The sequence below is a fragment of the Perna viridis genome, chromosome 2 (genome assembly GCF_037379345.1).
Source record: "Perna viridis isolate PV_CMFRI_1.1 ecotype Kerala chromosome 2, ASM3737934v1, whole genome shotgun sequence".
Classification (NCBI taxonomy): domain Eukaryota; kingdom Metazoa; phylum Mollusca; class Bivalvia; order Mytilida; family Mytilidae; genus Perna; species Perna viridis.
The window spans coordinates 52,869,863-52,897,760 of NC_142446.1; the positions used below are offsets into that span (position 1 = coordinate 52,869,863).

The 27,898-nt window shown below is 33.8% G+C and overlaps 1 protein-coding gene across 2 annotated transcripts; it reads left to right on the forward strand.

Moving 5' to 3' along the window:
* The first annotated feature begins 646 nt into the window (after positions 1–646).
* On the forward strand, positions 647–19,479 carry LOC148625988 (uncharacterized). Of its 2 annotated transcripts, XM_088569501.1 has the most exons (7): positions 651–790; positions 5,012–5,088; positions 9,115–9,217; positions 10,203–10,249; positions 13,924–13,983; positions 14,481–14,537; positions 18,240–19,479. In XM_088569501.1, exons 1-7 carry the CDS (start codon positions 702–704, stop codon positions 19,211–19,213), a joined length of 1,407 nt encoding a protein of 468 aa, XP_088425627.1. In that variant the 5' UTR covers positions 651–701; the 3' UTR covers positions 19,214–19,479. The 2 variants fall into 2 exon arrangements, with proteins under 2 accessions (XP_088425628.1, XP_088425627.1); XM_088569502.1 differs by lacking the exon at positions 5,012–5,088 and having other exon boundaries at positions 647–790.
* Positions 19,480–27,898: the final 8,419 nt, after the last annotated feature.

Genomic DNA, 27,898 nt, shown 5'->3' on the forward strand with positions numbered 1-27,898 from the left:
ATTTGTGTGTCGATAATTTATTGAAAAATTGTCCCTCCAAAAGGGACAAAGGAAAGGTGTTGCCGCTTGAAAAACTCTAGCATATGGATCACCTAATGCTTGATGTGGCAACCTTGGTCTTTTTGCTCTGTAGTGGTAAAATATGAATAGAATAGTAGCATTATGGTTATTGCAAATTTCGGTATGCTTTACACGTGTTTCAATGAGAAAACTCAGTCTTATCAGCAGCATTAAGAAACAAATAGTTGGAAGTATAAGATAGTGTATACATGTACAAGAAGACAAAAAAATCTGAAAAGGAAGCCAATCCCACCACCGATAAGTTCTTCCGTGAATTTGGGAATGGGCGTAAGGACAATGAAGAATGGTGAAAGAGGAAATTAATCCCACGGCGGAGCTGTTTTTACATGATATATGTATATTTTTTAAATTAAAATCATTTCGGTTTTTCCAAAATGGAAAAAGTACAAAACTCAAAATAATAAACAATATCTGAAAAAAATCCAGATCAATTGTTTAATAAATTTCCGACCATTTCAATCGAATAAAAGCAAATTTATCAAAATCTAAATTAAAGTTAATTTCCCTGTAGTGATACATAATAAGGTTTCCTGCACAAAATATTTTATCATATTTACATCCGCAATCACTTATTTTAACATAAGATAAAATCATTGTTCATTTTGTGCGTATGACTACGAATGATAATGAATGCAATTTTTTTATTCACCATATACTGGTTTCCAGATTTTGCAATAGGAATTGGGAATGGCACGTGTCATCATAGACGGTAAAGTTAAAGAAAACGTTTTACACCAAATAATCTGAAAGAAAACCGCTTTGATCATTTTCGGATTCAACCAAAACTATAATTTCTTTCTATTTTCTGTTTCCGCAGAAGAGTACATTCTTATGCTTGCACAATTTTATTCCTGTACAAATTTTCACGCCATGTATTATTTATTATGTATTTTTAAAATTAAATATACATAAAAAATATAAAAAAAATGTAATTTCATGAAACCAAATGGTCATTGTTTTTTTTTTAATTGATAAGAAAATAATTCGGTGACCAACTTTAAAAAAAATAACTCCCAGAATGACGAAGTTCCATTTCACCTCTTAACGTACACGCGAGAGACTAATGGATTGATTTGACAGTAATTATGACAAATCTTTATAGATTATTTTTTACCTATCAGAAAATGAACTTGAAAATCAAAAGTTGTATTTTTGTGTGATTATCTTTGAGCTCAATTTATGAAAATGCCCAGGCGCATAGCTCCCTATACGCCAACACGCATATGCGTGCACATGGGAGAAATTTAAACGTCAACATCAGTTTTGTGTTGTGGCGTCAAATAAACATGACGTCGGAACGTGAGAAATCAGAAAAACCTAAATGGAAAATAATAGACATTCTCTTTGCTACGTAGGCGAAAAGTTCTGATACCACAAAAGGTGTTACACAGGAACCAATTTTAACGAAGATCTTGTGAGAGTCACAGAGAAATAAAGACGTTGCTCAGTGCTCTATAGCAGCTGCATAATCTAGCAAAGCTGTTGTCCCTGAAAATAATTGAAACCTTGTCGCTTTGCGCGGACATATACCCGAGCTCAGAAATTTCATGTCCATCTTACATTCTAAGGCACGCGGCGATGATATTCTGACAGACCATTTGGAGAGTAATAGTAGTTGGGCTAAGTACACATCGCCTGATATCCAAAATGAACTTATTAACATTATTGGAGATCAAATTCGCACATGGATAGTGGAAACTTGCAACAAAAGTAAGTTCTTTACATTAATTGCAGATGAAACCCGTGAACAGGTTTCAGTCTGTCTCCGCTACTTGGTTGGGGACGATATCGACCATAAAATATCGATCAAGGAAGATTTTCTTGACTTTGTAATGGCAAAGAGTGCTACTGGTGAACATTTGGCTGAACTCTTGATTCAAACCCTTAACAATGCTGGTATCGATACTATGAAAATGGGAGCACAGGGCTACGACGGCGTCGCGAATATGTCTGTAAAATATAACGGAGTTTAGGCTAGAATTCAGTAAACAGTTCCAGCTGCTGTGTATGTCCACTGTAAATTGCATTGCCTCAGTCTGGCAGTAGTTCATAGTTGTAAGGATGCCTCAGTGAGACATGTTATGTCTACCGTTCTGGACGTTGCATTTACATTCGATTATTCTACGAAGAAACTTCAAGCATTTTACGAAGAATTGGATGCAGATGCTGCTACGAAAAACAACATGGACAAACGAACCAAATTACGCACATTATGCGAAACACGTTGCGCGAGTCGGGCCGACGCACTCTATACTTTCAAGGCATCATTCTCAGTGGTCGTTCATACACTGGAAAACCTACAAAGCCTAGATGATAAGGCAGGTCAATACTTGGCATCGATATCAAGGTTCAAATTTTGTGATTGCTCTTGGTGTGTCGGAGCATATTTTGCAGAGCATCGTCTACTTGTCTAAATTTTTGCAAGGCGTAGAATGTGACTTGCTAGAGTTAACAAATGAGAGCAAAACCGTTATTGAGCTATTACGAGGAGAACGTATGGATGACACAGTTTGGGACGCATTGTACCAGACGGCTCTGGATATGTCTGAACTCCTGGACATAGAAAAGGGTATGCCGAGGCGATGTGGACGGCAGACAACAAGGGCCATTCACCATGCAAATACACCGAAATAGTACTGGAAAGTGTCTTTGTACTACCCATTTATCGATCATATGATCACGGAATAAGAGTCTCGTCTTAATAAATCCGAAAATTGCTTCCATGCTCAATATCTTCTTCCGTGTTGTGTAAACAACATTACAGGTGAGCAAATTATGACATTGTTCGAGACCTATCAAGTGGACCTTACTTGTGACTTGGATCAATTTAAGAGAGAAGTCGCCTGTTGGCGTACGGGCTGGTCAATAATACATCGGAACCAGATCCCCAATACACTTTATGAAACACAGTTGATTCTGTCCTGTATCCTTCCATTGAAACAATGTTATGTATAATGCTTACAATGCCTGTAAGAAGCGCTACAGCTGAACGACCGTTTAGCGTACTTCGAAGACTGAAGACATGCATAAGATCTACTATGAACAATGTCAAATTAGCAGCACTTGGGATGATGCATATTCACCGCGAATTTCCAGTCGATTTAGACAAAGTGATGGAAAAGTTTGAGAATAGAGAAAAATAGAGAAATTTCTTTTAAAAAAATGTTACTCCAGCAGTAGTTTTTAGGTCCCAGGAAATGGCGAGAAGGCAGGATTTTGCGTCATTTACCCCAGAGTTTGTGGGGGCCTTGAGCTACCCCCAAACTCCCTGCCGTTCCCGACCCTACGTGCATATCATTTATATCTAGCTACGCTCCTGAATGCTCACTAATATATACAACATATGGCTAAATGGGTGATAGGGCAGTTGTCCTACCCGAAACAGTTATTGTCATCCCGGTTCGTAGCCGCCGGTGACCTTGTATTTTCAAGGGGTAACAAATCCTTAATTACCCTTTAATCTATGTTATTTATTTTCTTATACTGAAGGTTCCATTGTCATTCTTTTCAAATAAGGCCCTCACAATCACTTTTTGTATAATTTTCTCTTCTCTTTATATTCTTCATTATTATTGTGTTTTTTTCTTTAAATTTTGCATTAATTTAAAGCTTTAAACATTAACTGTGGATCACACCCCTTTTTGTAAATGTCCCTTTTCCCTGTTCGAAAGCAGAAATGTCGAAAGGATTTTTTTTGTTTACCTTACTGTTTTCCTGTTTTTGTTTTTGGTTTTGTTTCATTTGTTTTCTTGTTTTTATGTAGTTATTAAGTTCAACTGTTACTGAAGGTCTTTAACAACAACAACAAAGAAAACAAAAAAAGTCAATTATTTTCACAATAATAACATGAATTCTCAATTGATCACCTTCTTTTCCAGTCCAAACCTCAGTCACTTTTTAATTTGACAATACAATTACAAAATCTTTGGGAACTAAATCGTAGCAGATTTGGTATCATAACTTTAATAGTATATACGTCTGCTGAATTTCATCTATTGATCGATTTTATATTAGTTATTGATATTCAAACGGTGATCTGACTAAGATTGAACTGGTGCCTGATATTTACCGGTACCAGCTTACATTTTCACGAGAGGGTAATACACAAGGAATATATCTCCTTCTAAGACATTAGTTAGAGTAGAATATTATCCTCGCATTGAACCAATCAAAATTCAGCAAATTGACAAGTATGATAATACTATTTGTCGTTTAAAAGACGACAATCAACAGGAATCGATTTATGTGCGATATCTCCGTATGAAATTTATGAAGATTACATTTTCTACAACATGGTTTTAAATATCAGGCTAAACAAGTAATCTTTATTTTCCCAGATTATTTTATTTTGTTTGAAGTGTATTGTTAATTTCATCGTTTTCTCCTTGTCCTACTGACTTAGCTAGAAATTACGATACTAATACCAATCTTTTACATACAAATATAAGGCTCAGAGTCATAGATGTACATAACTATTCTATATTATACATGGTCATTTCCGTCATTCAATAGACTGGTATAGAGTGAGAATCTTTTCTAATATGACCAACAACTGCCATTTGTCATTCTTTAATTTTTCTTCTTTCATTGGACTTCGAAATGCAGCACAGTGGGGTCTTGCAAGACACACAAACTGCGCACTCTTATGCTTTACTTGCGTTTGTGCTATAGTTTATTTTTTGTGTTTTTTACTCTTGTTTGTGTGATTTGTTTTTAGTTCTCTGTCCTTTTCTGTTCTCTTCAATACGTTTTATCTACGAAATATTATGTGTTTACTCCTTCGGTATTGCTACTTTTCCGTATTTTAAGCATCGCAAAACTTTCTGTGATTCACTTTGATTCCAGAAGTAAGTATTCCTCTCAAACATTTACAAACAATTTGGCCCTTTGTGGAATTAGATTCGGCTTATCTTTATACAATATATTGCAGGGACGAGGAATCTGGTGTTTTAATGAAAGTTTGCTGTACCGACTTCATTTACAATGCGACGACGGACCAATGTCAAGGTATCACTGTAGCTCGATAGATTGCGAAACTATAAATAAGATAAACAACTGTTTTAATTGTAAGTCTTTGAAAGAATCAAGTAGTAAGGGGAAAATCAGAAAGATGCAGGTCACAAATTCACTAATCTGACAACGTACTTTCACTAAAGGATGATTTCTCTTTTTGGAAAGACCACTTTGTGATTCCTGCATCACTGATTTGTTCCGAAATTTTTCAATATGATTTATGACAGAATTATCTGCACTTGACGCCTTCATTCCAGTGCATGCATTTCAGTAAAATATAAACTCAATTTACCAGAATGATTTCAAATCGGGACTTTTTTCTTTGATTCTGGTGTTACAAATTACTCAAATTACACTTTCAAACGGTGTTTTTGTATCATATTTCACCTATTACCTGATTCTTACAGAGCAGAAACTGACACCTAATTATAATAAAAATGTTCATCGGCGCTCAAATATAGATGTAATGATACTTCCAAGCAGATAGAAAAATAGCTACATTAATGAAAACGAATGTAAAAAGTGTTCATGACTTTGTATGGTTCCGGCTTCATTACTACTTTTTAACCCGTGTGAAATATTGATATCATCGTAAACATTGTTTAAGAATTTGTTTTCGCTGGTAAATATGTTTACAAAATAAATCATATTTGACATGGCACTTAACTTATTTGCAATAATTACAAGTTACGACCGCAAATAAATTGCAGTCGTATAATTGTATCATGATGTTGTCGTTGTCGTCCGTAGACTTTTGGTGTACGGACAACCACATGAGTTATTATTTACTTTATGAAATTATACCACAAGGTACTTTACTTCAACACGAATGCTGTGGATGTGACCTCGGCCGTTTATGAATAAGGGACAAAAATAAGCCAGAAATAAGCATCTTCATTGTGACTGAGAAATAATTTATAGCAATTATCTTATAAGTACATCAACTGCCTTGAACTTGAATTAATGTCCCATAACATACCATGCCAAGAAAAGGTGACTGATTGATTTTGCAATTTGCACTGTGTAAGAATAAGAGGGCGAAAATGGGACCTGAAACAAGTATTTTCATACTGTCTAGACATAAACTTGATTTAATAAATGTATCTCCATGAAATTGTGTAACAAGTTTCCATACTTCTACAGGACTATTGGAAGGACTTGAATCGTTTTCGAGTTCGGGGCCAAAAATAAGTATGTTCATGATACACACACACACACACACACACACACACACACACACACACACACACACACACACACACATATATATATATATATATATATATATATATATATATATATATATATATATATATATATATATATATATATATATATATATATATATTTGTCATTAAAAATCCAACACGATCAGATTTTCACGATGTATTTATATATTCACATCACTAGCGCTTTCATGGCTGTTCGTTTGTACCGAGTTATATACGGGATGATGTGGACTTTTTATCTCATCTACCTAGAACAGTCAGGGAAGAGGCAATAATGGTTAACTTCGATGTTACCAGCCTATACACAAATATACCCCATAACCTAGGTATTTATGCCGTAAAATATTGGATAGAAAAGCATCCTGCAACAATTGATAATCGTTTTACCGCTTACTTAATATTGGAATCAGTTAGTTTTATTTTGGAGAATAACTCCTTTTATTTCGATAGAAAACATTTTTTTACAAATTCGTGGTACAGCTATGGGTACAAAATTCGCGCCCACTTACGCAACACTAGTAATGGGGTTCCTTGAACAAAAATTGCACCAACAAGTGGAAAACGAATTTGGACTGGAATTTGCTAATGAAATAGAAACGTCATGGATGCTGTTTTTGGATGACTGCTTTATAATCTGGAATAAATCTACTGAAAACTTAGATAAATTCACGGACATTCTGAACAATTTGCACAATAATATCAAATTCACAAGAGAATTGCCGTTCCTAGACATTTTAGTACTGAAAAACAATGGAAATATTTCAAGCGACATTTTTTACAAGAGTACAGACACGCATCAACATTTAAGTTTCAAATCGTGTCATCCATCCCACACGAGGAGAAACATCCCGTACTGTCTCGCGCGTAAAATATGTACTGTGATAAGCGAGGAAAACAACACTAGAAATGAACGCTTAAAGGAATTAAATATATTCTTACTTAAACAGAAATTTTCCGAACAATTCATTAAACATGGAATCGAACGCGCAAAGGGAATTCCAAGAAACGAATTTCTAACAGTCAACGCTAGAAATGAACCAGACAACTCCGTAATACCCTTTGTAATAACCCACAACCCGTGTAATGCGAATATTTTTGAAATAGCAAGAGCCAACTTACCAACTACAGCACAAAGCGAATCGCTAACTGAAAGTCCATATCAACAAAGAAAAAATAATACAAAGCAAACGTCAACCGAAAAACCTTAAACGAATACTTACAAGTGCCCGTTTTGACCCTACCGAAAACGCTTCACTGTATCGAAATGCAAAGACAAACGTTGCAACACATGCGACTACATACACAAAGGACACTCGATCACTACAAGGGATGGAACCACTATTGACGCAAACGAGGACATGAACTGTAAAACTGCAAATTTAATTTATTGCATAAAATGTAGCAAATGTGAAGAAATATATATTGGTCAAACAGGCGACAGGGTCATTGTTCGAACGAGAGTCCATCGACAACAGGTCCGAGATCCAAATTACAGATTTTGACCCGTCTGTGAGCATTTAGACAAATGCAACGATGGACGATTTAAAATTTTCCCATTTTACAAACTGAGTGACAATGATAAAGATTTACGTGAAACCAAAGAAATGATGTTTATTCGTGAATTTAAATCGAAATTGAATGGACGTTAACATTTTTTATGTCCTCTTATTTCTTTCTTTTATTTTAACATTTTTGACGTTAATATTTAACTCCCCTTATACTATTATAAGTCACTATATGTATAACGCTACAAATAACTAAGTTGTCGTATATATATATACACAACGTCTCAGAATGTGACGACTCTATTTGCTACACTGCTCCATCGGATCAAATTGATACAGGGAAGATATTATAAACGTATAGAAAGGTCTGAAAAATTCCCAACGATGTTAAAACTGTCAAATTTGCGATGCAAATTTTTTGTCGTTCCCTCCGCGGGACTCGAACTCGTACTGCTGTGACATCTATGGCAACACCACCTGCACTAAGTCCAGCGCCCTAGACCACTCGGCCAGCTAGGCTATATTAAAATATAGCTTTCGCTGGCCGGGTAATTCCTCCTCGTAGGATAAATCTAGGGCTGTAACTTAGTACACGATGTATGGTGGTACAGGACAGTTCATTTAGATGTTAATATGTAGGATAAAGGATTAAATTAATGATGCATGTCACAACACAGGGAAGATATTATAAACGTATAGAAAGGTCTGAAAATATATATAGTAACATGAGTGTTAAAGAATTGATCTCTTTTAAATTGTACTTTAAGTTGCGATTCAACAAGAGATTCGCCGGGATTTGTTAGGGACCTTGAAGTTGTGACGTGGATTAATTATGAATAAGGGATCAACAAGAGACCAGAAAAAAACATTTTCCTGCCCGCGATACGGATAATAACTTCAATAAATGATAAGTGATATTTTTGTTTTATTGTATAACAAGGTGCCATACCCGAAAGGAATGCTTGAAGGAAGATTTTGAAGGTTGTGACTTTTTCGATTTTTTTCAGACTTTTATCTGGTTTGAATGAAATATTTTATCGAATTCAAAATTTAGAGCTGTATAATGTTTGAATGAGGGGTCCATACTTGTTCAAATTAATTTGGATTGGACCTCTGCGATAGTTCTATACTTCGCGTTGAAAAGTATTTTCGCATTTTATTTTATAGAAGATCCTTGAAAAATAGGCATTGTCTAAAATCACCTTAAGCTCCTTGATAAGCAATACTGACTATTTCATGTTAAAATGATGTCTGGAAAAAACACTGAAAACATATCTTTTCTACAGAGTGTTCAAGCGGTTACCATGGACAAAACTGCAGAAATAAATGCTCAGGAGGATATTACGGTATATTATGCAGAGATGAATGCACATGTAAAGATAATCAAAGGTACAAATATCATTTTTACCAATTAAACGCATATGGATCATTCCAGGTCCAGGTTCAAGGAGAATGTCTCCTTGACCACATAGTTATGGTTGAATGTTACAAACAAGCTAGTTAGTTGTTTATTTACGTATGTTTATGCTTTTTTGGTGATGGTTTGATTCTGCTAAAACAAAGTTTAGTTAAGTTTAGAGATAGTTTTATACGAAAGAAGGGAAGTCTTCAACAAAACTATTTTTACTTGTACACAAATTGACATAGAAATTTTGGGAAATAACAGGATAACAATAACGAATAAAAGACATAATTCTTGTTCAATAAATTTACAATTTTAAGGAGGGATGATTAAACAAAAGAGTAATCAATGTTGCAGGTTCAGCTAGGATTAACGGCACAGTTATTTACCATTTGCAAAAGGACGATTTTTTCGACTTAATCCAATTATTTTACATCACACTCCTTACAAATCGAATTTTTTAAAACACATACAAGGCATTTAAGTACAAAATAATTAATAATGCATTTTATATTAATTCTATAACAAATATTAGACTGTCTTTCTCTTTGTAACCAGTCATACCCGACTCATTTCCTGATTTCTATATATATAGACTGTTCCGTATCTCCCGGAGTAGGAACCATAGGGCTCCGAAACAGGAGACTAAATTGCCCGACCCTACCCACCTCTCCCTATTTCTTGTGGCAATCAAAATTTGTCGACCCCATCGTCCTTGTGTCCAATTCCTTTTTTATTTCATCATCATTTCATGTTTATTTTATCAACAATTTCATGTTCATGTGCATATTTTGAGTTTTATCTGAAAATAAATATTGCGTGTTTAGACTTATAATTCTGAAAATAGCATACGGGGTCTACTAGAGGTATACTACCTTGTTCCACGGTACCAGTATGCCGATTGCGGTTCCCAGAAGTGAATGAAGTAAAAACAGCGTTCAGTTTTATTATTTACCATTCTTTTGAATACAGGTGTCATTATATATATGGATGCATTAGTGAAACAACAATTACAGTAGGTAAGTGTGGAACAAATATGTAAATTCCATCTTTGTGAACGATTTCATATTGGTACTTTAGGTAAAAATTAAGATTTTTTTTGTCTAATAAGCCGATTTTTACCGCAAATTTGAATTTTACAAAAAATCAGTATGATAGTGGATGATTCAATTATAATTGATTCCAATAAAGCATGTTAAACGCTATTTTCAATGAATGCACCATTACTTTTTCATAACTTTATCAAAGTAATCAAGGGAACCAAGGTAAAAGCGGTAATCAAAAGAATATAATCCAGGGAAAAAGACCAGACATGGAAAACAGACACATACAACAAAAACATAAAGTAACTAAAATCATACATACAAAGTAACAAAAGTAAATGAGCAACTCGGACTCCACTAAAAACTGGGAGCATGGACCAGGTGCACCGGTAGGGTAAGCGTCCTCTGCTTTTCTAGAAACACCCGCCGAATTGCTCATAAAAGAAAGGCATTCATTAAATAACATAAGTAATTTAGAATATATTCAAGTGCTTTTTTTAATGCACCATCATTAAAATAGAATAAAGTGTTGATTGCTACCTATTCTAAAGCATCATTCTTTAAAGTTTTCAACTGATTTCAACTTCATTCATATGAGACTGATTTTATAGATGATCTTACCCAAAATTCTTTCGCTCATATGAAGCTGATTTTATAACTTATCTTTCATTTCTAGCCAGATCCTTTGCTTTCAGTTTCCGCTATATTAATAACGTGTTGTCTTTAAACAATCCTAAACTCTGAGATTTTATACACTGCTTTTACGCTTAAGGACTGGAAATAAAAGATACAACAGGCACTATTAGGTCGGACTCATATCTCGACCAACTCTCAGAAATGGATGAAAAAGGAAAACTCATGACCAAATTATGCGACAAATGCGACGACATTTCATTCTGTAATGTCAACTTTTATCTGATGCAAGAGCTTGCCGAACTTGGTTGAACCGCGCTAGACTTCTTAAAACTAGACTATTGAAACAGGGATATGTTGCATTAACATAAAAGTATTATGGTCGTCATCATGTATTCGATGATCATTATAATGTATCCATCTTCATCATAAGAACCGGTTTATTTATATCGTCCTTGTTTTCTTTTCTCAATTATCGACCCGAGACGGGACATTTTATGAGCAACGATGGCGTTTCTAGAAAAGCAAAGAACAGTTGACCTTACTGGACATCTGGTCCTTACTCCTAGTTTTAAGACGGGTCCGAGTTTCTCATTTTCTTCTCTTTCTGTGTACGTGTTATTTTGGTTATTTTGGTTTACATTCGGACCTTGGTTCCATTGAACACTCATTCAAGGGTTAATTATATCATATTCTTAAAAAAAAACATATATATTAAGAATTTCTTGTTATTCAAATTATTCTCTGAAAAGTTTCTTGAAAACTCTTGGAAATGGGGTTGTATTTGTGCATTACTTCATTAAATCACCGAAAACTCACTTTCATTTGTAATGATATCATTTCTGATATTTATTTATGTCAATTGAAAATATCGATGTTGGGCTGAATCTTGAAATTTATTGTGAAATTGTGCAAATTGTTACATGTAATATTACTAACTTTGTTTTGTTTTAATATTTTCATTCCAAAAAAATGTTATTTGTACCTGACTAGTAGCTTACTATACAATTCACATGATGTTAGAACTCAGTAAAATCAGTAGAAATATATCGCTTTAACTCATTTAAAAAATGAGATAATTAAGAAAATCACTTTGAAAATCTGAATTAAATATTGTATTCAAGTGTGGACACAGACTGGTACTGCTCGTTTTGACTTGAATGTGTTTGCATTAATATCACGGTATCAACAGAAACTGATGCTGCAATTATATGCAATATTCATGTTGAAAACATTATGATCACTTGTCCACGGCAGTAAATTTTTTAATAATGTGGTCTACATTAGCAACTACTGTGTTTATTTCATTAAAGAGTATGAAGCAGGCATTATTTAACATGTATTAATGAATACTACATTACCATATGGCTTAATCAATAAGAATGGATCATTCTGAGCTGACATGAAATAATCGTGTTTTGTGCATGTAATGTAATCACGTGAATGCAAAATATCCAATTTTCGCATTTAAATGAAAGTCTCAATAAATTCCCTCTAATGGTGTAGGAGGAGTAATATTAAAATATGGGAACTGGACGGAAGGATTGACACATCTTTCACTATAAACTCACAATGAAATTAGGGGGTGAAATGATTGAAGATATTTTCTCTGCTATACATAGAAGAAATGGAAGGCACTTGGTTTTCTCAGAACTAAGCATTAGATTTATTTATCAAAGACTGCAAAATTGTTAATTAAATTAGTGTAAAATAATATGTTGTTCTGTAACAAATGAATGTATAAACTTTTGGACCACCAATGGGTCATCACAATCAATTTCAGTATGTTGTAGTTTTGTGTTGAGATTTTAAGAGGTTTTCCATTATTAATTTCCCAAACATTCGATGCCAATTGGACTAGCAAAACTATGCAAATAAACTAAAAAATATTTTGAAATAAATACATGATATATAATTAAAGAGTAATCAAGGGAACCAATGTTATAGCGGTAATCAAAAGAATGTAATCCAGGGACAAAGACCAGACATGGAAAACAGACATACACAACAAACATAAAGTAAATAAAATCATACATACAAAGTAACAAAAGTAAATGAGCAACTCGGACTCCACTATAAACTGGGAGCATGGACCAGATGCACCGGTAGGGTAAGCGTCCTCTGCTTTTCTAGAAACACCCGCCGAGTTGCTCAAAAAGTCAAGTCCGGGGTAGACAAACAAGGAAAGGAAAACTGTGATGCTGATGGATACACCATAACGATCCACGAAGGCAATGAGGACTCTATGTCAGAATTAAGTTCTACTCAAACGACCTGGTAACAAAATAATTACTACACTGTAAAAAAAACATATCTACATAGAGTATGTCACACAGTTAAATACTTGTACTTAAAAAATGTAAACTCCCATAAGCCGATAAAATGCGTTCAGCTGAACAGCTTCATATTAATGTAGGGTTAAACCTTGTAAGGAAGTATTGAAACATTATTCAAGGTTGATAAGGCTTTGAATTTTAATTGCATTCAGACAGGATGAGAATTTCATCGTAATCAATGCGGCCTTTCTGGGCCCGCATTTGCTTTATATCAACATGAACTTTCCATTTGAGAAAAAGAATTTCGCCAAAATAAATGTGGCGTTTTTACCCCTATTTGGTTCAAATAAGTCTCAAATTTCCTTTTAAAACAGGCACATTGTGGTACAATTTCAAGGAGGTCAGTTCTGCTTTACTCAAGATATCTTCCAGACATCAGAAAAATGCTTGTTTTTGACCCCTAGTCCTTAATCAGACTAAGTCGCAAACTCCAAGATGTCACCTTGTAGTACAAATCTAAAACAAACCCAATTTACTTGTCTATAGTACAATTCTATGAAATGGTTGCTTTCTTGCTTTTGGCCCTTAATTCCCTAAAAGCCATATCTTCCAAATCAATACCATCCTTTCTTATGGCTTTGAAAACTTGAGCAACCAAGACCGCCTGCACAGTCATGCGTCTTAGACCACTCAGCTAGCTAGGCTATATATATGAATGTGTTTGTGTATGTATTTTTACAGAGGATAAATCCAATTTCCAAGACACGACAAAACAGTTGGAAACAGTTCGTGAGGATTCTGGTTAGTTTGTTTAGAAACAAAGGCCCCATTTTGTGGGATGCTTTAGTTACATGTATACAACAAGTGTACAAACCAGAAAAATGCCTTGTACGTCACTACATAATGTAAGAAAGCTTTTCAGCAGTAAAACATCATTCCGTCTGAACATCAAAGATGAAATTAATGACTAAAGTTTTGTTTATCTTTTGTTTTATGCTCTATGATTTCGAACATTTTATAATCAGATGAGGAAATGGTTATATTCCAGTAATAAAAACTGTTAACAATTTCTCCTGTTTTCACCCAGCGCACACTACCATTAACATTAACAACATACTGACTTCGACGAAAATAAAAAGAATCAAAGTATTGTCGGTCTGCTGATATAAAATATTCTCAAGATTGATAATATATTAATAAGAAATATATATTACTCGATAATGTTACAAGTAGAGTATTTAACTATTTCAATTTCAGAAACAAACGGTTTGTAAACCTACATATATTCTTTTTTACAGACACAACGGCATATTTTCAATTTACTACAACGGCAGGAACTATAAAAAAGAGTCCAGGTTAGTTTGCATAAAACATTTTTTATCAATTTGTAACTATGTGTTGATTAATATTTTTGGTGTGTAAACGTAGCCAGAAACACAAAAATATCAGAAAAAAAACCAATAATGTAGCGTCATCAATGGGACAATTCAAATCCATCAAAATCCAAGTATGTTCACTGTACAAAACAGGAAGCAGAGATGACATACAAACACAATGTGTCACACTGTATAAAATAAATTACACAATTAAACTGAATATGTAGAAAACATGACGACGTCGCACAAAAAAAAAACTAAATCACTAGCAATACGAGCTACCAAAAAACGGGAGTTTCATTGTATATTCAATTAGAGTATATTTTGATCCCCAAGCGGTATCCGTCATATCGTAAGAGAGTATAATTCGGGTAAAGCTTTTCAAGAATATTGCATCTTCCTGTCAGTAATCACAAAGCCGTAATATCAAAAAACAATCAACTCCTGGGTGATATCATTCAATTTAACAAAATATAATTATGTAAACAGAGAAAACGATGCTAAAATGTAGGACATATCCCACATATATACAAATTATATACAAATAAAATTAATATGATAAAAAATTTTCGTAAAACAATTTAACAATTCCACCAGCGTATTTAAATCGCCGGAGTATTTGATCTTGAAAAAGATTATAACATAGCGAATAATCATGCGAAAAAAAATAACATCATGAAAATAATATACTTTAAGATATGAAATGAAATATATAGGTAATTTTAACGACCTCATACGATGGTAGTATGAATTATGACAGTAACTGATAAAATATCTAAATAATTCATATTGCTTAGTTCCTTTGACTTGCATATCAAAGGAGCTACACCATTGCAGCTGATATGTGTCAAATTCGGCTGGTTTTCAATCTGGTCCCTTAAGACGTTGAATCTAAGAGTAATCAGGGAAACCAATATTGTAGTTGAAATTAACAGAACATAATCCAGGGACAAAGATCAGACATGGAAAACAGACAAACACAACAAAGAACATAAAGTTAATAAAATAGTACGGTCCAAGTAAGAAAAATAAATGATCAACTCGGACTCCAATAAAAACTAGGAGCACCTGAAGGGTAGCGTCCTCTGCTTTTCTGGAAAAGCACAGGACGCTAAATTGAAAAAAAAAATATTGTTTCATCTGTAAGATAGAAATTAAATGTCGGTATGACGACCTTAAAAGCTCTGTATTAATATATATACAAAGACGGAACGTATCCCTTATCAAGAAATTTATTAAATATAGCCATGATCTACAGAGATCAGGATTCCCGTTTACAATTCACAGCCCCCCCCCCAAAAAAAACGGGTCAACTCTTAAATGAATACTTCATAGGTTGAAGATATTGGTATATTGCTAAGACAGGGGACGTGTACTCATTGTTTCATCAATTTCATGTTGTTGTGGGTAAATCAGATGTACCTAACCATTAAAACTAAGATTTCGCAGAATAAATTTATATAATGGAAACTGAAATTGACTGGCTGGACTACTTGCTTCTCTTTTTGCCAATAGTAGTTCTTGCAAAAATTTTGCTTCATACAAACGAAGGAGAGGTTCGGCAAAGAGTTGCACACAATTAATTTCCATAGGTATACCGACGGGTCGCATAAAACGACTAGAGCTTGTGAGGTGGCAGTGTGGTGTACAATGTAGAACTATCAAGGGTCTGTATGTTGTTTACAACTGCAAGGCTAATAGGAAAAGGCACATTTAGGTCTTTTGAATTCTTGAAAATCTACTAACTCACGCCACTAGTATAGAAAGTTTTATCACAGTAACTTTAAGTTTTTCACTACCGAAAGTGAAGTTGTAAGGAGTTTATTTGTGAATTTGGCAGACTCAGCAATATACCTCTGTATTACATGACACTTGTGAAGTTTCGAATGATGTATGGATGCTTTCATTATTGTGTTTATTAATGAATAAAGAACAAATCACATGAATTAGAAACTTGAACTTAAAATTCTGGTAAAGGGTTTCAAATTTTGCACTAGTACTAAAGCTTCTTTATGGCCGTATTGCTTGAGCTCAATATCCAACCAACTTCGAATTCTTCTTTCATGTTTTCGAATATTTTAGTGACGGCTTGAGGATTTTTTCCTCGTTCGATTCCGATTCGTTTTCGGTTGTCATATGCAACGAACTATTGGCTTATGTCATGGTAGTTTAGAGTTCGTTAATCAATATTAGATCAACAGTTCGGCCATTAAAGCTGATGTTGTCTCTTTTAATAATGGCGTATGCCACGTAAACAGGAATATGTCTGAATTTGCAATTTTAGTCCTTTCGGTTACGGGGTCAATTTTTTTCGAGTAAAAAGAATTTCAAGATTGTTTTAATATTTCCCGTTTTGTAGGGGCTTTTCTGATGTTATGACTTGTTTTTACGTTCAATTGTAGTTTAGTACTTTGATATCTGTAACTTTTATTCATACACCATTCCTTTATTTGACGTGTAAAATCATAGATTCAATTCTTCTCTAGCTAGGTTATTTCCCGAATCCCGGTAAAATCGAAGCATTTCTATCGCCCACTAAAGGCTCGATTAAACATTATTTACGAACAGGTCGCAATTGAGATCTTTTGGTGGTGGATTGTGGAGTATTTAGTTTTATTGTTCCTTGAGCGTGAAATTCAAAATGAGCGGAAGGCAAATAATTCGATAAGTAACCAGCTGGTTTTCTAGGTCATATGGACGACAACCAATACAATCTCGTGACGTCTCTTACTTTCTTGTTTAATAAGACGTTCAGAAAAGCTTTTACTTTGTATAAACGATATTTGAATTACATGTATTACGAACCTGATGATGATATCTGTCCAGTTGTTTAATATTCAAGAAACAGGCATCAGACAATCGTTCAAGCTTGTCGTGGCAACTAAAATCATAAACTGTGCGTATGCATAGGAATGTGTGCCGTTACAGTCTATTCGCACTAATCAGATTCCATTTTTGTTTTGTATTGGTTAGAAGAAAAACATAAAATCATATTTATCGTAAAAGCGTTATTTATCATTTTGTTTATTCTGAAGTCAAACGAATGTTGTTCGTATGGTTGCGCTGGTACAGCAACACACAAAAAAATGGGAACTACAACCAATACAGTAACGTCAGTTTGGGTGGGCAATCATTAACATTATTTATCGGAGGTGTGCCACTCTTAACTGATCTGTTTCTTTATTCTATGAAACCACATTCTTATGAAACCAATTACCAAAAACTAAGGAAAGGATACTACCTGCATATTATAGATGATGTAATAGGTCTGACTTGTATTTGGTAAAATTTTGCTCTTATTTCGCTGAATCTCTTTCTCGACATAATATCTTTTCGTACAACAATCTGGTACTTCTTTTGGGTTTAAATTTTAAATTCGTTTTTTTATACATGCTTGTCTTACTACAGTTATGATGCGTTTAAAAATACATTTCGGGAAAGGTAGAGGAGGGAAGGACAGCGTAACGAAATGCAAAGTAACTAAATTGTTTCATGATGTTAACCTATGACTTTATAAAAAGAAATCGTTAGTTGAATATCTGAATACATTGTAACAAACTACTGAATAAGAGATAGATACTTAATGGTTATACATGTGTCTAAAACATGTGTTTCCATTAAATAAACACTTAATAAAGACAATTAGTATATTTCACTTAACTAGATTTATTTTCGTTTCAGATAATATTTTCCTGATAACAACTATATGTGTATTAACCGTTCTGCTATTAATATGTTCGATAATAAACTATACGAGATCTAGATGTGGAAATACTACGTCTTCTGTTAAACATGGAATAGAAGTGGGCAATGCTGACAATATTGATGTGTATGGATACCATGAAATAAATGAAGATAATATAATTGAAATAGATAGTAAAGAAATTTGCCCTCCGACACTCCCAAATAGAGCAGAGACTGATACACTCGGAACGAATAATATGAGACTAAATACAGAAACAACAATCAGCCAGTCTAACGAAAACGCACACCTTGACCCACACCAGTCTAATAGGGAAATAGACCACCATGTCAAGAAAAGAACAACGGATCAAACAGAAGACGAATATCTGCAACCTTATGTAGGATGTGAAGAAGAAGAAAGCAAAATTAATGAACATAATGGGACTGGCGAACTGGAAAAACAATATTATCTTAATCCTTATCAACCAGTTTTACAAGAAAACATTGAAGTTCATGAGTATGAATCTACTAGCGAAATGAAGAAAAAAGATTATATGAATCCTTACCAACAAGTTTTACAAGAGAACATTGAAGTTCATGAGTATAAATCTACTAGCGAAATAAAGAAAAAAGATTATATGAATCCTTATCAACCAGTTTTACAAGAGGCCATTGACGTTCATGAATATAAATCCATTGGCAAAATGAGGAAAAAAGATTATATGAATCCTTATCAACCAGTTTTAGACAAGAATATTGAAGTTCACGAGTATCAGTCTATTAGTGAAAGGAAAGAAGAAGATTTTTTGAATCCATTTCAACCTGTTTTACGAGAAAACTTTGACGTTCATGAGTATAAATCCACTGGCGAACGGAAAAAAGAAGTTAATTTGAATCCCTATCAATTAGATTTACAAGAAAACATTGACGTTCATGAGTACAAATCTACCAGCGAAATGAAAAAAAAATGATTATTTGAATCCTGATCAACCAGTTCTACACAAGAACATTGAAGTTCACGAGTATCAGTCTACTAACGACATGAAAAAAAAATAGGAATTTTTTTAAACCTAATTTACAAGAGAATATTGAAGTTTATTAGGCTAAATCCCCTGACGAAATGATATGGGAAGATTATTCGAATTGGTTAAACCAATATTTCGTCACAACAACTTAAAAACTGCATGAACACATTTAGATGAGAGAGAAATTAAAATGAAACACCGGTGTTTTTTTTAATACTAGTTATTAATTACAAAATTTACAGACGAACAATCGGTACCTGGAAATACTACTTTACACTGTACATTTAATATTATATATTAGAGAGAAGACAGTAATAAAATGTTGTAGGATCAATTGAAAATGTACCTATAAGTTATATTTAAACTAAAGTAAACAAACAATAATAACGCATTCCGGTATCGCATTGACCTTATTGGGTGGTAATTACTGGTCAGTTTTTATACGTGAATGCCTATTTAGTAGAACTCTCGATCTGATTAAGAATCACACATATTTATTTTCATTTATAAGTTCTCCTTCGATAATAAATGAAAAAAATAATTTAAATCATGTATAGGGCGAAGGAGTACAGAACTTATAGTTAAATCTGAATATATGATGATAAATGTCGAAAACTTTATTAATCTAAAATGCTTTTCTGTCAAATCTGTACAAAAATATTTGTGGAATACCATAGGGTCGTTCAATTTTATACCCGTAATCCGTCCTGACTGCCACAGAATACATGCTATTATACCAAAACCTCTTAATACCTTTCTGTTGAATTACTTATCAAACCAAATTTTTATGCAAATGTTATACCGTGAGTGTTCAATAGCCAGGAACATTTAATTTACAATATGCACACGAATGGGAATCATACAAAGTATATGTTTTTAGTACAGTTCGTTTAAAACATTATTGTTGATTCAAGCCAACAAAATTTAACTGATTATACAGAATTTCGGAATTCTCAGCAGTCGAATTAATTTAGTTTCCGATTTCCAAAATTACATTTTCAATAACTGTTCTACGTTCGGCATTCCAATGGGAACAAATTGTGCTCCACTTCTTCTTGCTTATTTTTTCCTTTACTGTTATCAGGTTGACGTCCAAAAAAGGGAAAATCGTTTAGCTAGATCCTTTAATATCTCAGTTTCCGCTATATAGATGACGTATTATCATTAAACAATCCTAGTTTCGGGGATTTTAAACACTGTAAAGTGAGCCTCATATCTTGACCTACACTTTGAGATCAAAGGTACAGAAAAACAATACGGAAACTATTCGACAAATGCGATGCCTTTTCATTCCGTAGTGACAATTCTGTGACAACAGCCCTTTGGCACCTGCGTATGAGATTGTGGAAAACCATAAATCTATGCTATCCTCTTTTGGTCTCAATTATTGTGATTTACCGTCTATGTACTGGATTCCTAAAATTCATAAGAATCCATACAAACAACGTTTCTTAGCTGGATCTGCAAAATGTAACACCAAACCTCTTTCAAAACTTTTAACTTCTATACTGACAACTGTCAAAAAGGGTCTACAGTCCTACCACAACACTTGTTACCCCCGTAGTGGTATTAATTCAATGTGGATCATACAAAAATTCGAAAGATCTTTTAGAGACAATCAGTTCAAGACTATTATCTGAATATAATAGCATTAAAACCTATGATTTAACACTGTATACTAATGTTCCCCATACTCAGTTAAAATCCTGACTTAAAAACATTATACATCGTTGTTTTTTCCAAAACAAATGGTACACGTAGATACAAATATATAGTTCTTGGTAGAGATTCCTCATACTTTGTAAGAAATAATTCCAAATCATCTTCCTAATATACAGAGGAAGCTGTTTACAAAATGCGTTTATTTTTATTCGACAACATATTTGTCCAGTGTGGTGGACGTGTTTTTTCAACAAACGGTCGGCATTCCAGTGGGAACAAATTGTGTGTCTTTATTTGCTGACCTTTTCCTTCACTCTTATGAGGCTGACTTTATAGCCCGGACAAGACTTGTATGAGCAACTCGACGGGTGTTTTTTGAAGAGCAGAGGATGTTACCCTATCGGTGCACCTGGTCCATGCTCCCAGGTTTTGAATCTTCTTCACGTTTTAGATGTTTGGACAAAATAGATATCCAATCAGAAAGCGTGTTACATTTGAAAGTAAATAATAAAGGTTTGACCACAACTCTTTTAAATACCGAGATAATTATTTTAATGTTTAAAAGACGTTACATGAGGTACTTGAATGTTGTTTGTAATATTAATGCAAATTTCCAATGCACCTAACAAAAACCGTTCAAAAGTCTATTTGATGCGTAAAGGTCAACATAATTTCAATTATTTAAATAGGATTTTTTTTTCGAAAACGGGATAGAAGATTTTAGTAGCATATAAGCCCTTTTGAACTAAAAAAGACTTATTGAATGGAAAATTCAGACAGTTACAATACTCTGTCAGTATCTACACCTACATTTTTTTCCATAAATATCAAGTTCATGGAGACAAAGAATGATAACTTGACGTTTTATTAGTATTATGTAACAGTAATCGAAGGAACTAAGATTCTAGCAAAAACTAAAACCGGTGTAAATGAATTAACAATTAAGTGTCAGTCCATGAAAGAATCAGGCAGTTGGTAAAACATGGTATGAAAAACCAATCATTTTGATAGTGTTACTTGACTATTAGCTATATCAGAATCAAGAAAGGCAGACAAGATTTTCCATATCATGCTTGACCATTGAGTCACAGTTCCATTGTAATGTAATGAAAATGAACATTTCAAGGGCAGATTACTCTATCAAAAACCTATTTTTTACATTCTATTTCTATTTCTGAGTGACGCAGTGAGCAATTAATGGTCATTTATTATAGAGAAAGCATCCTTGAGTAATATTTAATTATCAGATCGGTGGGGTTTTGACATGCATGTTTCTGATTTTTCCCAATTTGTCTGATTCTTACATTTACTTACACGTAAGTAGGCACGTCAAAACTCCGATATTCATGATATGTTTACAAGATATCCACAACGTTCCGGATGATAAAACGGAAATATCGAAGTGTATCTAATAAACCTATATTCAAAACATTAAATACCTAAAGAAGTCACCATAAAGTCTCCATAAACCCTCCTTTACGCAAGCTCTGAAAGTCCAGGCAATAAAAGTAAAAAAACATCATGGGAAGATTTAAGCATGACAAAAACATGAGACATTTCTCATCAGATTGACCGATATGAAGATTCAATCTCATATATGAGACAACATTTCTTTAATTTGATTCCACATTTTTACCGGATTGACAACTTACAAAACTTGACACTTACAAGTTCCAGTGGTGTAACTCCTTTGACTTAAAAAACAAGGAAGCTAGTTCATATGATTCTCTATGGCATTTTCTCAATTTGATGTTTTATAAATACACCGGAGATGTTGCCAAAATGCTTCACGCGTTGTTCAACACACGTTAAACCAGAGTTTGCCGTAACTACACAAAGTTTTTGTACCGGTCTAGACTTTTTACATTAGTATTAACCCATGTTTTATGATTATCATAATTTAATGTGTCTATTTCGGATATTTTTACATCATTCAGCATTATTTACCTTATTTACATCCCGATACTTTGTTAATTGTAAAACAGTTTGAACTGTTTTTGATGGAACCTATTTGTGACTCGTGCCAGGTAGCTACATCATTGTTGCCAGACTATAACCATATTTACTTCAAATGCAATAGGACGGACGGCGAAGCAGTGCATGCTCATCTTCTTGGAGCACCCGATGTCAGTTCAGTTTTTTTTTGGGTTTTTTTTGCGGGAGTTCTTTTTTCTAGTGCTTTATTTTTTGTGTTATGTCTTTTGTTTTATCTTCAGATTTTATATGTAATCTGTTTTATTATTTTGTTCATTGGTTTTACTGATCATTTCTCAATTCGGCAAACGTTAGACACGAAAATAGGGGATATTGATTTACATTCTGATCAATGTACGGATTTTGATCAATTTATTTACAAAAAATGATATAATGTGTATGAATTTAGTGTTTCAAAACATTTTGACTTCAATCTTTTTTCATTCCATGCAAATTGTAGAAAACTCAAGAAGAAACGAATTTGCTTACGAAGTCACAAACTAATTAAGTATTGTTGAACGACTTATAACAGACGATTTAACAGTTAGTTTCTATATGAAACTATGATAGTTTATGTTTTGTTCGTAAAAAAAAATTGAATATGTTAGCTTACGAACCAAGGGGCTGCAACTTGTGATTTCAATCTATGTGAACATTTTTGAACAACCACCTTGTATATCTTGTTATGACCCGACATGATTCATGTGATAGGAAAGAAATTACATCGCATGACATTAAAAAAAAAACACACTTGGACACGCTTATAGTACTTGACCTATACAAAGTATGTGGGGTGAAGGAATGTTCTAGAGGTACTTGATTCAAGCTTAAAAAGCATGTAGCTTGAATAAATCGGTACATTGTTTGGTAGATGCTTGAATCACTGTAACTTTCTATAGTTTACAAAACGTTCAGGAAATAAATTACAACGAATATGGGGAAGTTAACAAGAATATTTCTCATATGTGATCATATGAAATGAATAAAAGGACGAGGGATATTGGCACTTTAGCATAATACTGTTTGATATGATTTCCTGTCATTCGTTCTCGAATTAAATCTAAATATATAAAGTACAATGTAACGCATGTACTAAATCCCTTTTTGTTGATGAGCTAAACTTATCTTTGAATAGTTTTTATAAAATGGTTTTTATTAAATCGTTTGTGTACGCCCCATGCAGGTCCGGGTGTTAAAAGAATAGGCCTGCAGCAGCGCTATGCTTGTCGTATAAGGCGACTAAATAGTGCTCAGAACCCTAGCCGGGGGCTAGGACACTCTGCCCACAGAGCCCTAGGTGGTAGAATCGGGGTACCCCTGGCTATAATACGGAAAACTTGACCGCAAACCATAGTGGTGCACCGTGTTGGGAAAGATGCCACGTTCCTCGCAACGTTAAAGAACCCTGCTGTGGTATTCGATAGGAGTAGGAACCTTTGCGCTCCGCCACAGGAGGCTAAATTGCCCGACTTTACCCATCCCTCTTTTTCCAGAGGCAATCAAACTTTGTCGACCCTATTATCCTTGTGACCCATCCTTTCTTTTTTTCATTTCATGTTCATTTTATCATCCATTTCATGTTCATTGTCTGAATATAGCTGAAATATTGCTGCTCAGACGTTAAACCCCAACAAACAAACAGACAATATAAAATGGCATGTTTTCCAATGTTTTAATAATTTCTCTGCACTTGTCATCATTTTAATTTTAAATGCATAACAAAACTAAAGATATTTATGCCCCTTAAATTAAGCGAATTAAAATCAATTATGTTTCTAATTCAGCATTTTTCATAGGTTTTCATAATTATTCTATACATGTTTTTATAAGAGACATAGAAACCATATACATCTTGTATCTGGTAAATTTGGAAATATTTTTTTTAAACTTCATCAGTTTTTCATTGTGCAGATGGATACTCCGTAACGATCCACGAGTAAGAAGTCTAGCGCGGTACAAATAATCTGTGTAGATACGGCATGTCGTATGAGTTGTGATGTAAAAACGCCATACGCAGGTGTTGTAGGGATGTTTCCAAATATATAAGGAAAGTTTACAATACAGAATAAAATTCCATCGCGTTTGTCGTTTACTTTGGTCAAAAATTTTTCCTTTACCATCGATCTCTAAGTGTAGGTCGAGATATGTGGCTGCCTTCACGGTTTTGTAGTATCCTGTATCCCAAGTTCTTTCGGGTACACTGCCTCATATGCCACATTATCATCTGATATTTAACATATGATAGATATATGATTATTATATGCTTCTCATATGTTCATTTTGACTTGAAAAAAAAAAACATATGATAGTTATATGATTAGTATGATTCTTATATATTAATTTTGGCTTGAAAGCATATGATTATCATATGACAATCATGCAATAATCATATTTTAACTGAACATATGATTATCATATGGTGCTCAATTCATATGATAATTATATGATGCAAACCAAATGACTCTCATGTGCAGCACATTTGCCAGTGTAAGTGCGACGTATAAAACGAAAAATGGAGATCAAGTTGAAACTTTGATCAAGGCCGTTGATATTTTGTCAAGTTATGGCCCTAGGACATATGTCATGAAATACTTGCAGCACGCTTGTTAGTATTTAAAAGTATTATACACTGTATCTAAAATATACACATGCAATTATATACACCTCAACATTAGCCTTTACGTTCTAAATACAATAAAGCAAAGCAAAGTTTGGATACTGAATGGCGCAGTGACCAACTAAAATTTTATTTTCTTAATACAATATGCATCTGATCGGGTTAAAAATCCATCAAACTATAAACATAAAGTCCATCAAAAACACAATAATCACTGCCTGGCAGAATCTTTTACATTATCACGTTCTCTAACAAAATAATCAGATTTAAATACTGAACTACATGTATATAAAAACTTGAAAATTATATATGTATGTATATAGAGGAAGGTTTGAAAAATTCCCAACGATGTTAGAACTGTCAAATTTGCGATGCAACTTTTTGGTCGTTCCCTCCGTGGGACTCGAACTCGTACCGCTGTGACATCTATGGCAACACCGCCTGCACGAAGTCCAGCGCCCTAGGCCACTCGGCCAGCTAGGCTATATAAAAATATAGCTTTGCTGGCCGGGTCATTCCTCCTCTTAGGATTAATCTAGGGTTGTAACTTAGTACACGATGTATGGTAGCATGGGACAGTTCCTTTTAGATGTTATTATGTAGGATAGAGGATCCTTAATTAATGATACATGTCACAATTGAGCGAATAGTGTCGTCACATTCTGAGACGTTGTATAATATTGATTTGTCATGACATGCATCATTAATTTGATCCTCTATTCGGACATATTTGTCAGTTATGGAGGAAGATTGTTCAGCAAATTATGGGCACTAGAATGTGCCCCTCTCCTACTCGAATTGTTAATATAAATTGGCAGCTTCTTAAAAATAGTTTTTCTACACCTAATTTAAAAAAAAAACATTTACCTCGTTCACGATGTAAGTTGCCATCACAGAACTATAATAATGACGAAATTACTTTGATTTTGAAATTATTAAAATCAATTTGGTGTGAAAATATACCAACTTCCTGTGATAGTTCTTGCTTGATAAGCTATGCCATAGTTAGTATCTAGTCACGACAACTGAATTTTAGTGCGCTATGATTGCTTGAGTGTCAGATTTTTTTATCAACTTTAAAAAACATATGTCTCTTATGATGCCCAAAAAAGTTTAATTCATAATATCCAGATCGTATTGCGAATTATTGTTTTTGACAAAATTATAATAGACGATGGGGTTTCATAACATCAATATAATTATCTTCCGTGCTGTTTTGACTTCCGACTTTACAAACTTTGTTTTATGTCTGTTTTTACTGCAATAAACCATAAACAGTTAACCGTAGTGCCAGAGGGCGGTTTGTCGCTATAAAACCTGGTTTAACCTACCATTCCCCTTTGAAATGGTTCTAACAAGTCAGGACTATTTGTAGAAGCTTTTAACATTCCGTATTTTTTTTGTCATTTGTTTTATGGACGTTGCATCTCTTATTATTGCCTGGAGCTTTTGATATTGCCTATTGATACAGTTCGCTCGTTATAATAGTATTACCGGAATATTATTGTCAAATGGTAAGTTATTAGACTTTAACATCCATTTCATATATAAACACATGAGATTCAAACTTGAAATTGCTATATATGTGTGTGTGTGTGTGTGTGTGAAATAACTGGCTTATTTACATAGCATTCGTATATATCCTTTAAAAAGAATACTCATAGTTACAAGGTACGAAATTGTACATTTTCCTCACTTTTTTTCAGATTAAAAATTCATAATAACAGCTGCCAGCATATTAACTATTGTGGTTTTGATATGTTTGTTAATGAACTGTCTAACATCTAGATATTGAAATACTACGTCTTCTATTACAAATGGTATGGAAAGCATCAATGCCGACAGCTTTAATGTTTATAGATAGCACGAAATTAATGAGGAAGATATTGTTCAAAGAGATAGTATAGCAATGTGTCCTCCAACATTATCTAATAGAGCAGATACTTATTCACCCACAAAAAAATGAGTGAAGACTCGAAAGTCTTACATTTAATACAACAAACCTATTCAAAACCAGTGTTGAAGAGTAATCGAGGGAACAAAAGTATGGTAAGCGTCTTCTGCTTATGAAGAATCAACTGCCGACCTGTTCATACGATGTCAAATCAGGACTTAAACGAGAGACATACAACAACGACAATAAGAAGAAATCTGTCCCCTTGGTAGAAATTGCTGCACCATAACAAACAATGTGTATTTGGTTGCAACTGTAAAGTTTTTGAGATGATACTTTTAGTCTTGCAGCAAAATAAGTTTTTTTTAATTAGTTTCGTATTCGTACGGTAAAAAAATTGTGAAGCTGCGGTAGACTCGGACATATAAACGTACACACTTAGATATCTAATAGAAGGTACATTACGGAAATAGGCAAGCAATAA